The following is a 16,605-nucleotide window of genomic DNA, read 5'->3' as shown; positions in this document are numbered from 1 at the left end:
CCTTAACTTAGCATTTTTCTCCGCGCAGTGCAATTGCTTGTACTAAACTGGTATCCTCTTTATTTTGTGTCTCGTTCAACTTTCTTCAACTCTTCATCGTTTTCCAGAAACGCCTAACCATTCTGATATTGTAAGCTGACCTGCTCTCTAATCTTGCGCAATGTTGCTTCAGTTAATACAGTAAACAAATATATTGAAATTTTCCTTGCCAGAATATTAAACCCACATATTTTTTTTACATAAATTTTTTTGCTGTTTAGTGTTGTTGTTTACCATTTCTGGAGACGTTCTGTTAGTGTTCAAACTTCCTTTTTACAAGGTTGAGGCCCAGAGTTGATTTTTCTGGAGCTATAACAGCTTGTAAGGCAAGGGCCTTCCAACCGTTACCCCCTGCCTCCCCCCCCCAACTCCACGCCCCCCCCCCCCCCTCCACAAATAAAATGTATATCTTCTCTCTGGCGCGTCTCCGAGCAAATTTCTGCTTTCATGCTCATTTCTGCGTGTGGTTAGCGCACTGGAGTTTCGATGGAAAAATGTTAATGTTAGAGTGATTTAAAAATTATTTATTCGTATTGACGTCACAAAGGACTTGTAATTTTCATTTGTCCGTAAATGTATTCATTTAATTAATTTAATGACTCCTGCGCTCTGATTGGCTATCGTCTGTTTACTAAATTTCGCGTCTACCCCGCGGTGACGCGCAAATCATGCGGGTAAATCTGTGGCCGGGTCTGATCGCTTCCCTGTAGTCTCGTTGTTTCAGCTCGATTCGCCTCGTAGTATTTTCGAATTTTCTCCAGAATACAATGCCTCGTAAAGCGATGAAAGTAGTCGTGGAGCTAGACATCCACACCGTAAGTTTTTTGGTGGTTTATTGAAGAAATTTTAGCGAAATCTTCTGCCGTTGCTAACGACGCCAGACGAATGCATGGCGACTCTTCCAACTTCGTGCTTGAAGAGATTCGGCAACTTCTCTTTTTGTTCGCATTTCAGGTGACATGCCCAGGAACTTTCTTACGAGATTATGGCTATGTTTATCTGAAAGTAAACTGCATGGGTTTAGAAGTTATCACGAAGTCTGTAGCTCCGACATTTCCATTATTCTTCCACGAACGTCTACGATTCGAAAGGGTAAGTTTCACTCTCGCACGCATGCAAAGTAATTTGACTCTCATATCATCTGCGGTGTTTTTTGCAGAATTCATACACTTCGAAGGCTTACATGATCTCTTGTTTCTTTTATAAGGTTTTCAAAAGCTGCCAAGATCCTGCATATGTTACTGTTCATCTCAAAGGTAAACTACAGTGATGCGGTAAAGATGTTTATAGTGTACATGTAATTCGATCGAAGAATATCCGCCATATTTGTAAGTGTCACTTGCGATAGTAAAATGAAAAGAGCTCGTTTTGTTTCGAAATTTTAGGTGAAGACGTATTGGTAGAACTGAGGCAACACGACGACTATATATCAGGTAAGAATTTCATTACTTTAAAGCCTTTTGAATCTCCATTGTTAGGACTTTTGAGACAAAAAGATCGAGGTCCCTTCCACTCACTAAAGTAACTGTTTACATAATTTCTCTATCAGCTGTACGCAATCAACCCTAAACTTGTTTTCAAGAGAGGTGGGAAAATTATGTTTACACTATTACTGTACCCCATAGCATTCGAAAAATGCAAGTACGGTATTTATCTTTTGTTTGGGTTGATTACCGATTTGCCGTAAGCTCGCGTAATGTTTTAAATCTTGTACGTGTGTATTTCACCCATCGGAATTTCTTACCGGTCCAGTGATCCGAAGAGCCAATATTGTGCTTGATCTATGTCTTACATATTCTGGTATCCTGTAGTGTTACTTAACCTTGGTTCGAATACTTTTTAATACAAACTTTAATTGGTTTTGTCTCTGCAAAAACCACAAAACCGGCCTAAAACAACAGCCTTGAAACGTGCACAATACTGAAAGGAAATGCGCATTGCAAGATTTTATTTCCGAATTTCGAAGCACTCGAAGTAAAGTTCTAAACCTTATGTTACCTTCTTACTCAAGAAGTTTATTCTACTAAAGGTTAAAATTGTCTCTTAGATGTCAATGGTTTAAATGACAATGGAAAATTCTACATTCAATCAAAAGTGATTGTTTTGTGTCTTAGACAATGTATAAATGCGTTGCATTGTTGTTGTGGTTGCATACATTAACCAGTGAAATTTAAGGATTAGTAACATTTATTTGCTATACAAGAAATGTACGACGATTTTGAACTCGTTTCATAGCTTAATCGTTTTGAATGTTGCTTCTGAAATGTCACTTATATTTTTGTCAGCACTGAAATTAACCACATTGACAACTTCAGCATCTAAGAGGCTCTTCATTCCCCTTTATATAGTAAAGATCAGCTCTCCAGAGTTTTGCATAATTTATGACTTAACCAAATTTTTGACAGCCTGAAATCAAAATTAAACCATCAAATTACATGTAAGAAGAAAACTTAACGAAGTCAATTGTTTTAGTGTAGTGTCACAAGCTTGAAAATATATTATCGATTTTTTCTTAAGAACACTTAAGAAGTGTGAAAACCTCTTGGTTGTGCTTTGTGCTTCCCCACTCACTTCTTTTGTGTTTTCTTAAAAAATCCTGCCTTTTTAACTCTTTCGCTGCGGTTGTCGCCCTCTGGTGGGTCGGTCCCTTCCTTTCCTGTCTTCGCTGTCTCCCCCGCGCGGCCCGCTGGGTTCCCCGCCTGCGGCGCCCGCGGCGGCGCCCCGCGGGGGCGGCGGCGCCTGGGCCGGGGCTCTTCGGGGGGTGCGTGGGTGTCCGCACGTGCCCTGGGGTGGTCCGTCGCGGGGGCCGTCCGGGGGTGCCTCTTTGTCCCCCTCGTTCCGTCCTCCTCTTCTCGCTGCTTCTCGTGCGGTCTTGTGTCCCGGCCCGTCCGCACGCGCCTCACCGTGTCAGCTTATATAACTTAACACGTGAGGGTAAGTGCTCAAGAGCGGGTGCATTTATTTCTCTAACAATTCACAAGGAGAAAGTTAATACTGTTTCAGACCCTTAATTTATGAATACTTAGAGTCAGAAGTTTTAAACTGAAATTAGATACTTTGGAAATGAGCATTGTTATTTATATGTTTCCTTTTTGTGCATTTTTTTTTTTGCAGATGGCTATGTCATTGGTCACTATGCCAACAATGCCAGGGACTTTTTGTATCCAGCAGTGCCACCTTATCCAGGCTCTGGACGTGAAGTGACCCTTTTCAAAACATCTCTGTTTAACCCTATTAGAATAACGGTGAGTATATCAAGGTTGATCATAGCTTTGTAAACTATGTATTTTTGTGATGTGTTCACACTAAGATCCAACGAACAGGCATAACTGACCAGTAAATTGTATTCAGCAAGGGCCCAGCCATTGAGGTTGGTGTTTTACACAGACACCCACTCAGATCTTTTTTTGTGATGTGTTTGATTCGTGTTTAGAGAAGGGGGTGGATAGGCTTCACGAATCCACCAGATTTGGCCTTAAAAAGCGCACGGATAGTGGACTTTTGCAACAAACTGAGGGATTCACAATTTCGAAAATACAGTGGATTGTGGATAAGCTAAGGACTTTTGTCTGGATTTCAGTCTCTTCATGTCAGGAAGTTCGGATCGTGGGTACTATACAAAGTTTGGATCACTTTGGTCGGTCCTTGTCGGTATATATTGGCAGAATTGTTGCAAAACAAGTAATGAAAACAACATTCTTAAAAAAATGACATACAAACAACATCTACCGGTACTGTCCATTGTAGTGAATCTTATACGACACAAAGTTATCAAGTAATGCAGATTCAGATTTGAACGTCGAAAATAGTGGTGGATTAACAGATTTAGCCAAAAAAATAGCATGTATCCTTAGATTTGGAATTCATAATCCTATCCATCCTCCCCCTGTTGAATATAACTGACAAAAGTAACTGATCAGGAAATTGTATTCTGCAGGGCCAGCCATTGAGGTTGGAGTTTTCCACAAAGACAACCATCAAGGAAGTGCCAGACCCATTGGACTATGTATCTTCAGTAAGTCATTTTAATTTTATGGTCTGTCTTTTTTGGGGGGGAGGGGGTAGGGGAAAAAGGAAAAAAAAAAAAAGGGAAAAAGAGAAAAAAAAAAAAAGGAAAAAAAAAAAAAAAAAAAAATTAAATTTTTTAATGGAAATTCAAAAAAAAAAAACAAAAAATAACCAACAAAAACAGCGGGCTGTTGATGACCGGCTTAGTATTTTATTGGGTACATCTCTGCTGTCCGTTTTTTGTAACCAAAAGAATAAAAACACTCCCCATCCCATGTTCATTTTCATACTCACAAGAAATTAAAGATACACAAGGCTCATGCCAAAAAAATTATGTTCTGTTGTTGCAGAACATGCACATGACAGAGGTCCATGTTGTTTGAACCTCTTTTTTCCCTCAGACAAGTGTATATACACAGAAGGTTTATGTCATTAATCACTTTAAAATTATGTAACTGTACATCACTTTACACAAGAACTCTAATAACAATTTCTTATCGAAAGTTGGTTTCAATTTCACTGGATATAGTTGTATGGCGGGAGTGGCATGGCACATCCACTTTTAAACACAAGAGTTCTTAAATGTCACTGTGGAATAATCCTGATTTTAGCCTTAATTTTTGAAAGTGCTCAAATATGAGAAGTTTGGAATGTGAACTTCAAAGTTTTTTAAGCTGGTTTACACTGTTTTTGAGAAATAATGTATGCAAAAATCTAGATTTCAACGGCTTTCTTTTAACGTAAGACAAACTGTAAGAAAGCGTAACTGTAAACTCTAGCTTTTACATTTATTAACGAGTTGAAATGCACATGCCAGGGAGTGAGCGTGGCGTGGCACATTCCATAATGCCAAAACACAAGGATTCTTACCGCCCTGCTTTCAATTACTATGTCACTGTGGTTTATTAAAGAGCCTTTGACCGGCGACATAACACCAGCTCACACTCCTTTCTGTAATGATCAATCACTTGCTGTGTAAATGGCTGTTTAGAAACTAAATTATCGCACCGTCACATTGCACCCATAAATCACTTATTTACAAATACACAGTTATAAAATTTTCACCTGTAAATTGTCTAGTCATTGTTTACTGACACCTTGATAACCTTGCTGTGTTTATTAACAAAGAACTGATAACAAAGCTAGAAAATCTATACAGTCCAAATCAATTGCACATGGGTATATGCGTCTGTTGTGGTTTAATATTCAGGGGATTCATTAAGGGCCAGCTACTGAGTAAATTGACCGGCCATGAACATGCACTTTGCTTGGCTATATTATATCTATGTCCAATACACCCAAACTGTGTCAGGTAGACAATGGTGGTGACGTCCTGATCCAGGGGGTACTCTAGCTGTTACGGGGATGATGGGATTTTGGGTTTCTGGGTTTTTGGGTTGGGGCGTGGTGCCTGTTGATGGGGATTTTTTTGGGTTCCTGTGCCGTGCGCCTTGGCGTTGGTTGGTCACGGCTTCTGTGTTGTCCCCGCTTGGGGTTCGGGTTGGGGGGTTTGGCCTGGGTGGTTGTCGGGACTGGTTGGGGCCCTGCGTTGCCTCCTTTCTCCCCGTCTCCCCCCCCCCCCCTGCGTCCTGATCGATACGGATTGGTGAGTCGCCAACATCGTGACAATCCATACAGATCACTGGGTTGTCAAAACTGGTGACGATCCGAGTCGGGTCATGAGGACCCGTCAACACGAGTTAGTAAGATATTCTAGACAGCCATTTCTGACTGCAAAATTCTGCTCGTAAGCATGCTCAAACCACAACTAACAACAAAACCTAAATAAAAAAAAAAAAACAAACAACAAAACCAACAAACACTAAACAAAAGCTGTTGATTCCAGGACTCTGGTGTCGATGATCTCCTGACAAACAGCACATTTAGCACCAGTCGCCGGTCAATCAGTCCCTCAGGCTCTAACCGTATGTCACGCTCCCCCTCTCCATCACGCCGCAAACTAACCAGTACACCTAGACCAGATGATACTGTTGTGAATCACAAGAAACCATTTCTTGTGCGTCACAAGGATGAGAATTTGTTGGAAAATCGTGACTTTAGTTCTTTTGCTCGTCCAAAGCCCCGGAGGACAAGATCCAAGTCACCCACCAGGAGGCCACGATCCACTTCACCATCCCGACTTGGGACATCTAGTGTGCAGCCATTACCAGGTATACACTGCATGTGTGGTAATACAATCAACACTCCTTTAAAGACAAGACTGCTTTTCTGTCCTGCAAAACTCAATGAAAATGATTAATGATCAATTGATTAAGCAGCACCCTCCTTCAAGTGTCCTCCAATTATAATCAGCCCATGGGAACGTGCAGCTCCCTTATCCATTGTACAGCGTTTCACATGTCTCTAGTCCATATTTGGTAAATCTGGAGAAAACTAGCGATAAAATTGCAATATTTGGATTAAATTCAAGCATGCGCTGGCTCGCACTCGATGGCATATCCGTTTTTGAACAAGCTTGGTTGTATAAGTGAATTTGGCTAAATCTCTATTGTTTTTTTCTTAGGCAGAGAACATTTTGGATACACTTTACTCTTATAGTGCCTCTCAATTTACACCCTTGAGGTGGAATTTAAATAACTACCAGCAAACCAAAATGTTGTTTCATGGGAGAGTAACTCCTGTCATAGTGAAAAGCATCCCATCCAGACTCTTTGTGTTTCAAATATGGTACTTGGAAAACTGAATATTTACGCTGTGAACAGGTGTTACAGGTTCAACCCTTATAAGTTTCTATTGTCCGCTTGAGGATGCACAGGACAGGAGGCTATGGCGAGAGACTGTTGATGCTATGCTCCTGAGAGGGAGTAAATGGCCCCTCTGCTCCCTGCGTACGGCCCTGGTCCTATTTACTCCAGATGTGCTGCTGGTTGGTCTGTGAAATAGTTCCACTTCATTAGTCAGGTGTAACCAAGTTTTCAGTTTGTAGTTTTGGCACTTCAGAGATGACAAGATAAAAAAAAGCTTCTGTTCCAACTAAATGTATATTCTATCACACAGCCTGGAAATACTCAGAAGATTTTCCATCAACCTCGACCACTCGGCACAGAGCTCACAGTCGTTCAGCCACAGCACCCATGTCTCTGTCGCAGTCTTATCGACCATCTAGTCCATCTCGCAGTCTGAGTTATGCACTGGATGACCTTGACGTCTCAACAAATTCCTGGAAAAACTTCAGCGACCCAGTTCTGCGCTTCAAGAGTCGATACTCGCCCAACCTGAGGGCTGCACTTGGAGCATCTGATCGTATCCAACAGCGAGTGGAGAGGGTGATTGATGGAAAGAGCCCCAGGAAGTTTGTGAGTGAAAAAAATCAATATATTAACAATTACGCAGGGATGTTGTTAGCTGAAATAGAACTTATAACTGGCTGAAATTTCACATGAAAACAAAGATTTAGGTAAACTTTTAGAGCTGCTAAGGCCAAAAAAGCCAGCCGGGCTTGTTGATAAGCTGGCTTTAGTTAGTGTTTTCTTAGCTACATGTACATCCCTGATTACGTAAGCCTTATTTGCAGCCATTTGGACTTGTCAAGCAATGTTCTCTCCCCCACGGGCATTGCAAGTCAAGCCAAAGAACTACGGCTGCAAAGAAGCCCCAAAGGAAGCTAAAGGAGGTTTCCATAAGTCAGAACTGGTCAGTCCTGTGGTTTTGAATGTGAAAATTGTGCCTGTTCTGACTAATGGAAGGTGCCCTAACATTACAGTGCCAAGCTCTAAGTTTTTGTTCTCCAACATCACTATATATTTTCTTGAAAATGTGATCTGACTAATAAAAAAAAAAATAATATAGTGTTATGATGAACCCTCAATAACTCGAACCTCTTCAAACTCGAACCTTTTTCAAGCCCCTTCCAGGCTATTTTCTTACTAATTCTACCCCCCAAAATTCGAACAAACTCCTGATAACTCAAACCTTTTTCCTTTTCCCTTCAAGGCTCGAGTTATCAGGATTCAACTGTATTTTGGTTCATTCCTGTCACCTGTCTGATAATGTAAAGATGTTCTGATGCCACTGGGAATAATTAAATGATCTTTTTGGTCTTATAAGATAATTAGCTGACTGATAATTTTTTTCTTGCAGTCTGAAGACTCAGATAATGAGAGTGTAGATTCTTTGGATGTTCTAAGGTGAGTTCGATCTGATGATTTTTATGACAGTTGTTTTGCATTGAAAATGTCACCCATTTGCAAATTTGTTTAATGTAACGCTGTTCATTCAATTCATTTGTGTAAGGTTCAGAGGCCTAATGGTTAGCATGCTTAACAGGGGCACTCTGGATATTTTTGGGTGGGGGTGGCGCTGGGAATCTTAATCCCTTAACCTAAACCCGACCATCTTCCTCAGCTGACAATACCACAATCTATATTAGAATATATATACAAGAAACCCCCAAGCCTTAAGGACGGACAATATAAATGGAAAACCTATGTCGACAATCAAATGATATAATTTACCTTTAGGAAGCCTGCTCTTCCAAGAATCCATTCCTATTCTAGACTTAATTGTTCATACCACTGATCAGTTTTTTGGGAGATGATACCTATTCTAGACCAAAACACTCTGATTTCTATATCCGATAATACGCGAAAACTGTTCCACAAGATGGCGCCACATACCTAAAGCTCATATGTAATAGGTAGTGCCCCCCCCCCCCTGGGGTTCTAACCCTTGGAACACTGAGTTAATGTGTTTTCAGGCAGTCCCTCTCTCCACCCAGGTTATAAACGGGTACCAAGTTTTTAACTTTACCTGATACGTAGTCTACCCAACCCGTACACAACCTTAAACCATCGTACCTCTTTGAATTTGCTACTGGCGACCTACATTATTACCATACCTAGAATTTCAAATAAATCACCTTACCCTACCTTACCTTACCTTACCCTACCCTACCCTACCCTACCCTACCCTACCTTACCTTACCTTACCCTACCCTACCTTACCTCAACCCTACCCTACCCTACCCTACCCTACCTTACCTAACCTTACCACGTACCTTACCGCACCATACCCCCCTTCGTTCTTCTAATTTTCTTATGTCTGTTGTTGTACAGGGAGTCCCTACGAGAAGAGAGAAGAGCACTGAGTGATGCCATTCGGGAGGCTGATAGGGCGTAAGTAATGGTTAAATCTTTTTAGAAGCACATACAGTGTTCATCCCAAAACTAACTAAAAAAAAACTGACTCCCTACCAAAGTAGGAAGTATTTAAAATTTACTTGAATGATCCACTATTCTGAAGCACACTTTGACAGAAACTTTTTACCGTGGGCAATTTGCATTTTTGGTAAACTGCGAACGCAGATGTATTTCCGGCTGTCGTTTTTCTATGTAAGCAGTAAGCAGCAGAGAGAAACGACAGCCAGAAACACGTCTAGGTTTGCAGGCTACATTTTTGGGGACTGACTCACTTTTCATCTATTCACACGACACACAAGCAAAACTTCAATTTTAGATGTTGATTTCTTTTTTCTTCTTCCCTCTTCTATCCCTCAGTGTTACCTTAAACAAAATTTTTAACTTGTTATTTTGTGAGAAACCAATGACTTTTAGCACTGACTTGTTTCAATATTGAGGGAAGAGAGGTGAAGCTGCCCAACATTGTGGCACCCATTAATTAAGTTGCCATGGTAACAATAATGTTTTTTGCAGGGCTTACTACAAATCTTTGGGAATCGATTTATGATGCGGCCAGTTTTCCTGAAGTATTTTAGAGAAAAGGTAAGCGTGATCAAATGATTGTTGAGCCATGAATTATTGCACACTAAAGTTGGTCTGACGGACTGACAGATGTCCATTGAGTTTTGTCTACCTAAAACTGAACAAACCATGGATAAATTTTGTTTGGCCACCAATTAGATGGCAAGCTGGAGGTTTTTATCGGTTGTTATAGTTCACCACTAAATTTTCTTTGATTCTGATTGGTTAAAATTGATCACGTGACCTGATAGTGTTCATCCGTGGAGGGCACTATCAGCCCTTATAGTTCACCACTAAATTTTCTCTGATTCTGATTGGTTTAAAATTAATTGATCACGTGACGCGATAGTGTTCGTCCGCCGGAGGGCACTATCAGCCCATAGTGCCCGCCCGAGAAAAAAATGCCCGGATCGATAGTGCCTGCCTGTGAATTTTTTTTTTGTAAACAAGCATGCCTGTAGACAAAAAACCCAACCAAATTCACTGCATTCAGTGGGTTTTTTGTCTGGTTTCGTTTCGCTTGTTAAATTTCGGCTTTCAATTTAGTTTTTTATCCTGAAAAGTAAAAAGACGCTCGTTTTTGTATGGGCGTGCGGAAGAAAATTTAGTGGTGAACAATAAAGACAATAGAGTGTTTCTGCCTCGGAACTATCGGTCTGATAGTTCCTTGGAAACTTGATGTTCTTAAAACTAGCATATTAGCCCTCGAAGCTATGCTTCTCGGGCTAATATTTGTTTTAAGAACATCAAATTTCCGCAGGGCAACTATCAGCCGATAGTTCCTCGACGGAAACACTCTATTGTTAAAATAGTGCCCGCCCGAGAAAAATGTCCAGATGGATAGTGCCCGCCCGTGAAAGTTTTTGTAAACAAGCATGCCTACAGACAAAAAAACACAAGCAAATTCACTGCATTTAGTGGGTTTCTTGTCTGGTTTTGTTTTGTTTGTTAAATTTCAGCTTTCAATTGAGTTTTTTATCTTGAAAAGTAAAAATTAATTCATGATGCTCATTTTTGAACGTGCACGGAAGAAAATTTAGTGATGAACAATAAAAATGATAGAGTGTTTCTGCCTCAGAACTATCGGTCTGATAGTTGCCACTTGGAAATTTGATGTTCTTAAAACTAGCATATTAGCCCTCGAAGATTCGCTGCTCGGGCTAATATTTGTTTTAAGAACATCGAATTTCCGCTGGGCAACTATCAGCTGATAGTTCCTCGACAGAAACACTCTATTGTTTAAATAGTTAGCGAGGAGCAAAGCACCAAGCCAACTTTCATAAGCCAATAGAAATCAAGAGTGAGTTGTCTAATTTTTTTTAGCATAACCCAGTAGCTGATCTGTTTGACAAGAATATCGCTTGAATTGATTAATCAAAGATTTTGAATGATTAAATTCAGCGAAAACTGAGCGTGTGCTCCGAGAGCCTTTTTGTGGCACCTGTGTAGCCAATTGGATTGCACATTTTGTCAATTAGTTGGCTTCTGGGTTGTGCTAAATGTAATTAATGAGCAGTTTTTTTAGCGGAGCGGGATGACTGTACAGAGGCTAGAGAAGCAATGAAATGTTTTTTTTGACAGCGTGGAAGTGTTTTTTTTTCGGGGGGGGGGGGGGTGGTGGTCATTGGAAAACTTAAGTTGTAGAAATGCCGCTCAGGCTTAACATGTAACTTCCCTAACTTTTACTTTCTGGTATTTCAGGTTTTGTTGTAGAGAAAACCTTTATCAAGGAGATGTGGACATGCCATTGGAGTTTTACTGGCGGTGTTTTTAATTTATTGTACATTGATAATCACGAGATTTATTAAGAGTTTTTTATCGACGTATATGCTGCTCCTGTGTTATCTACATTTTCGTCAAGCGTGCATGAATCAAACTTGTCTAATCAGCTGTAAAATCAAAGAGGCCATTTTAGGTGAACTAAATTATTCGTACACAAACTGCAAATCGACTATTTTATATATTTATTTTATCAGAACATACGGATAGAACAGTGTTGTTAATCTAGAGATGTACATCATAATTAAAGGTGTTAGGGTGAACCCGGATGTGGACTTGATTTAAAACTAATGTCTGTCCTGTAAAGCATGCGTAGTGGATGTGAAACAGTGGTGTAAATTAATAAAGTTATGCATGCCAATTAGTTGAGTTGAGTGTTGATTTTTTAATTGCACATGCAGCTATTGTTGGAGCCAGGAGAGGGGAGCGGAGAGGAGGGCAGACCAAATTGCTTGTAGGCTAGCCCTGGACACCTGAATTGGGGGTAATCTCAAAAAATTAAGGATCATGAGGGGGGCAGGGGTGGAGAATATAAATAAAGTGGGGGATTTTATGTTACAGGCACTGTCTATCAAATCCCATCCACCAGCCAAACAGGGAGAAAATGTCTCCTCATTTACCCTCAACGCTGTGTACTTCAAACAAGCTCAGTTTTAGCAACAAAAGACAATGTGTGCATAGTCTCTCTTGTTTGTTTATTTGACTTTTCCAACACAGTTTATTATTGAATATAGCATACAAGACTATATTTTGCTTGATATGTACACATTTTTACGTAATTAATGTGTACCAAATGTCCTTAAAAAATGCATCACTTTTGTGGACATTGATATTTGCAAACCTTGATATTATTTTAAAGTGCCCATTTATGCAATAGACCTCTTTAGCTACGCATGTAAATTGCCCATTTCAGATCATGTGATGTTCTCCAGAGAATTATTGTTCTTTTGTTATCTGGAAATTATTCATTCATTTCCACAGGAATTTGTTTGAAGTTGAAAGAGATAATATTCTCAAGGGTAACATCATGTTGTCTGAAATGAGACAACAAACAAACGAAGCTTTTGAGGTCTATACTTAATTTAATGACAATTGAGCGATTAAATATTGAGCCACATAGCATGCATAATCTGATCTAACAATCTTTATTCTTCTCAAGATAAAAAATACATATCTTAAGTTACCGGTACATAAAATCTATTAAAAATGAGGGGAATGGAATCATGAAACAAAACTAATCTAATAAATGTAAAAAAAAATCCCAGGAGGGGGGACTCCCATATTAAAGGGACGCGGATGCTCATTGGAAATTTTGAAAAGAACCCCTAAAGCCTGGTTTTCACTAGTGACGCAAGCACAAGTGCAAGGATAACAGGTCTTATTTCATCGTGAAAACAGCTTTGATGCAAGCAAAAGCACAAGAGCATTGCATTTTGATGCTTGTGTTTTTGCTTGCAGCAAGCACAAGCACAAGGGTCAAAATTTGTCCTTTTTGCGTGATTGGACTTGTGCTTGTGTCGCTAGTGAAAACCAGGCTTAAAAGAGACCAATCTGGGCATGGCTCAAGGTATTTTAGACCCTTAAGAGATACCAAAATTCTGAAAAGAGAATTTACATTCGTTTATTGCTATAAATTATTGTTTATAAAATTATGAGACCCTGACGGCTATAAATGTTGCCATTTTGGCGAGACCTAAAGTCCAAAATTTATACCCCTACGGGAGACGATGAGCATCCCTGTCCCTTTGATATAGGAGTCCCCCATTCCCCCCCCCCCCCACCACCGGGAAAAATACAAGGCCATACCAGGAAACTACTTTCTTTTAATATCAGCTGAGACATTTTTGTCACGTGGTGACCTGTGTCCACTGAAAGTTTCCTCTTAAAAACTCTCATTGAACAGGAACTTACTCCAAATACTGTCCTTTCACGTAGGACATTTGAAACAGGTATTTTAGTTATGACATTCCATTCATTCTTGTCAGGGTCATAGCATTCAATTTCTCCTCTTTGTTCCCTGGCACAGTCCCAGCAATCTTTCACCGCATACACTTTGTCATCGACACACATAATGTTGCCATAAAATGATCTACAAACTATGCTTGATCTTGCTATTGATTGCCATTCATTTGTTATGTCGTTGTACACTTCACAAGTTTTAAGTTTGTAGGTCTCTGACCATCCACCAGCAATGAAAATGTTTCTGTGCACGGCGGCTCCCGAAGCTTCCCGTCTTGCTTCTTGAAGATCAGCCAGTTTGTCCCATTTTCTTTGGTTGAGATCATACCTGTAAAAATCGGCTAACACCTTCTTCGTTCCCCAGATCTGGCCACCCATGAAATAAATAAAATTGTCTTTTGCGACAATGCAAATACCTGTCCTTGGTAAACCCAAATCAAATGTTGCTATTTTTTCCCAGGAGTTCAGTTCTGGTTTGTACCTTGTGATATAGGTAAGATGTTGTTTCCCACAATAGAAAAACTCTTCTAACACTCGCCCATCTCTTGAATACAAACAGACACAATCAGGGCAAGATATTTCATTTTCTGATTCCAGGGCGTAAATTCCATGAGCATTGTTATCGCTGACAAAAATTTGCTGTAAATCTCTTTTTCCTTTGTACGGTATGTGCGTCCATCGAGCAAAGAATGAATCATAGCGTGATAGTTTATAGTCACGCTCTCTTCTCGAGTAGAAGGTAAACAACTTACCGTGACAAGACACTATTTTGTCTGCCCACGGTGAAGTGTCACGCAACTTGTACCACGTATTTGTACGGGGAACATAACACAGGAGCTGCCTTGTTTCAAAATGGTCCTCGTAGGGGTCTTCTTCCGGTATACTTACAACTATAACAGGAGTCTCAAGTGACTTTCTGGGAGGCGGAAACGAGACATTTTCAGAATTTTTTGAGTCAACTGCCTTCATAGCGTCCTTCACAAGATTAAGACAGCACGCATTATCGTTCACAAGATCATTTGTCATGATATCATTAAGCAGATAGTCACGCGATACATAAATTAGCCGAACCTGACGAAATAAATCGGCGAAATACTTCTCTCGCTCGCTTTTGCTGTGATTAATCCAAGTAAGAATTATCTTAAACACATTCTCCTCTGCGCTGACATTTATTTCGTCACTTGAAATCCACTGGTAAACTTCCTCGTTCGACATGTTCAAAAACTCTTCCGCTTTCGCTTCGTTGGTGAAATTTGCATAGATGAATTTCTTGGCGTCAGAAACAAGCTCTTCGCATTGGTATCTTTTTGCAAAATGGTTTGTTGGAATACAGTTTGAAGTATTCAACGCCTGTGCTAAAACTTTCCCAGCCAGAGTTTTTAATGGCAGAATAAACAAATAGTCAGCCATCTCGATCAGGTCCCGAGCATCATCTTCAGTCAATATCTGAACGTCACCGGTGTAAATGAACTCTAACACAGCTCGTAAACCAGTCCCCGTTAGCATTTCCAATCGAACCACTCCTTTCTTTGACTCCATCATGTCACTGTTTAGCAACTTCTCAAAGAAAAAACTTGCCTCTGAAAGAACTTTTCTGTGAGCTTTGAATTCTGTGCCATCTTCGACCACCAAGGTAATGTCGAAAGGATTGTCTTGCGTTTCTTGTGGCATGAATATGTCTTGTTTCATCCTCGTAACATCCATCGCTGAATTCACCACTAAATGAAAATCTAATGAAAATTTTGTAGTTGAGTGGTAAGACTAAAGAATATTACTAATTAGCTTGTTGACAGCCGTTTACAAAGCTTGCATGCTACGTGAAAGTCAGCACGGTGTAGCACAGGCAGCCCAAGTTCTAACTTTGAACCACATAAACAACACATATGGCTCCGAATTGTAAGGGTTGTATGGGATTTTCTACAAGGCAACAATAGAGGTAGTTAAAAGTGAAAATTCTCAATAAAAATGGCTTACCTTATTCCATACGTGTGTTGTTTGCTCCTGGTGTCAGTGGTGTGGTTAAATCGGCAAAATATAACACATCAGGAGCAAACAACACACGTAGGGTAGTTGTGTGCCCTCAAGAGTACTCTGAATAGCAATATGATGGCGCTTTCGGAAAAGCTACTTAGATTCCTATTTTAACTTTTTCAGCTGTTCGAGCTGCTCGAAATAGGTAAAACAGAAAAAATAGCAAAATAGTGTGTTTTAAGGCGATTTTTGTTAACGAGTCATGATACAAATAGATATGATCAAAATGGGTTGCCGGTTCGAATCAAAATAATGTAGGTGTTTCAGTGTGAGATTGCAACTGATTGCGCGAGTCTCACGCTCAATGCACGAGGCTTGAGAAGCCTAAACCAATCAGCTGTGGATCCTTAACACAAGCAAAAAGTTCTTGCAATATCCTTACAGACAACTTAAATCGTATAAATTTCGAATGCTAAAGCTTTAAATGCATATACGGTAAAGTGCAAACAATTCTATTCAATGATGATATCAACTAAAGCGAAAACTCAGAATAGCTTTAAATACGGCGCTTTTTCTATTCCATATCGAATTTCAAGCGAAACGTAACGGTTTGGTCGATTCGGACAAGTGTTCATTTTGTGTAACCAATACGGAAGATTTGTACCACCTCTTCTTTCACTGCTCCTTTGTGCGGGTCTTCTGGAATAGATTCGCAGTCTGGTGGTGTGATATTAGTGGCGAAAATCTATCTTTGACATTATAATTGGCTTCCTTAAGAGGAAAGATTTATTAAATTATTTGATAATTCTTGGTAAGATAACTATTTGGGAGTGTAGAAAAAATAAGACCTCTCCAAAGTTGAGATTGTTCCTGCACAAGGTCGAAGTTAAGCAAGAGGTCGAAAAGATAATTGCAATAAGGAACCGAAAGCTCCGCGATTTTTAAGCGATGGAAATTGCTTATTGTCATCGCACGATGGGCTCAGGCGCGTAGCTGAAGTTTTTGGAAGGGTGTTCGTATTGACAGGAATATTTATTTAGGGGGGTTATTTAATACGAGCGCCGAAGGCGCGAGCTTCTAGGGAGGTCTGGGGGCATGTCCCCCCCCCAGAATATTTTGAAATCTAGAG

The 16,605-nt window shown here is 40.1% G+C and overlaps 2 protein-coding genes across 3 annotated transcripts; one reads left to right on the top strand and one right to left on the bottom strand.

Moving 5' to 3' along the window:
- Positions 1-640: 640 nt before the first annotated feature.
- LOC144666139 (uncharacterized) lies at positions 641-11,907 on the top strand. Of its 2 annotated transcripts, none has more exons than XM_078527500.1 (12): positions 641-854; positions 994-1,131; positions 1,247-1,295; positions 1,425-1,472; positions 3,154-3,284; positions 3,977-4,054; positions 5,894-6,218; positions 7,066-7,364; positions 8,149-8,195; positions 9,123-9,182; positions 9,720-9,788; positions 11,469-11,907. In XM_078527500.1, exons 1-11 carry the CDS (start codon positions 807-809, stop codon positions 9,751-9,753), a joined length of 1,257 nt encoding a protein of 418 aa, XP_078383626.1. In that variant the 5' UTR covers positions 641-806; the 3' UTR covers positions 9,754-9,788; positions 11,469-11,907. The 2 variants fall into 2 exon arrangements, with proteins under 2 accessions (XP_078383626.1, XP_078383627.1); XM_078527501.1 differs by having other exon boundaries at positions 643-854; positions 6,128-6,218.
- A 664-nt stretch (positions 11,908-12,571) lies between these two features.
- LOC144665038 (kelch-like protein 40) lies at positions 12,572-15,209 on the bottom strand. The gene is made up of 2 exons (XM_078526219.1): positions 13,458-15,209; positions 12,572-12,580 (listed from the first exon to the last, which is right to left on the bottom strand). Exons 1-2 carry the CDS (start codon positions 15,207-15,209, stop codon positions 12,572-12,574), a joined length of 1,761 nt encoding a protein of 586 aa, XP_078382345.1.
- Between the last annotated feature and the right edge of the window lie 1,396 nt (positions 15,210-16,605).

This window comes from Oculina patagonica, chromosome 9, assembly GCF_052425735.1.
Source record: "Oculina patagonica isolate OP01 chromosome 9, crgOcupat, whole genome shotgun sequence".
NCBI classification, from domain to species: Eukaryota; Metazoa; Cnidaria; class Anthozoa; order Scleractinia; family Oculinidae; genus Oculina; species Oculina patagonica.
The sequence above is the reverse complement of the archived record's forward strand: the minus strand, read 5'-3'. Positions and strand labels throughout refer to the sequence as shown.

Bases quoted from the DNA above. Each gene is read 5' to 3' on its own strand.
- LOC144666139 (XM_078527500.1), top strand. From the start codon at position 807: ATGCCTCGTAAAGCGATGAAAGTAGTCGTGGAGCTAGACATCCACACC. The intron at 1,296-1,424 runs GTAAACTACAGT...TCGAAATTTTAG, and splicing joins TGTTACTGTTCATCTCAAAG to GTGAAGACGTATTGGTAGAA. The intron at 7,365-8,148 runs GTGAGTGAAAAA...TTTTTCTTGCAG, and splicing joins GAAAGAGCCCCAGGAAGTTT to TCTGAAGACTCAGATAATGA.
- LOC144665038 (XM_078526219.1), bottom strand. From the start codon at position 15,209: ATGGATGTTACGAGGATGAAACAAGACATATTCATGCCACAAGAAACG.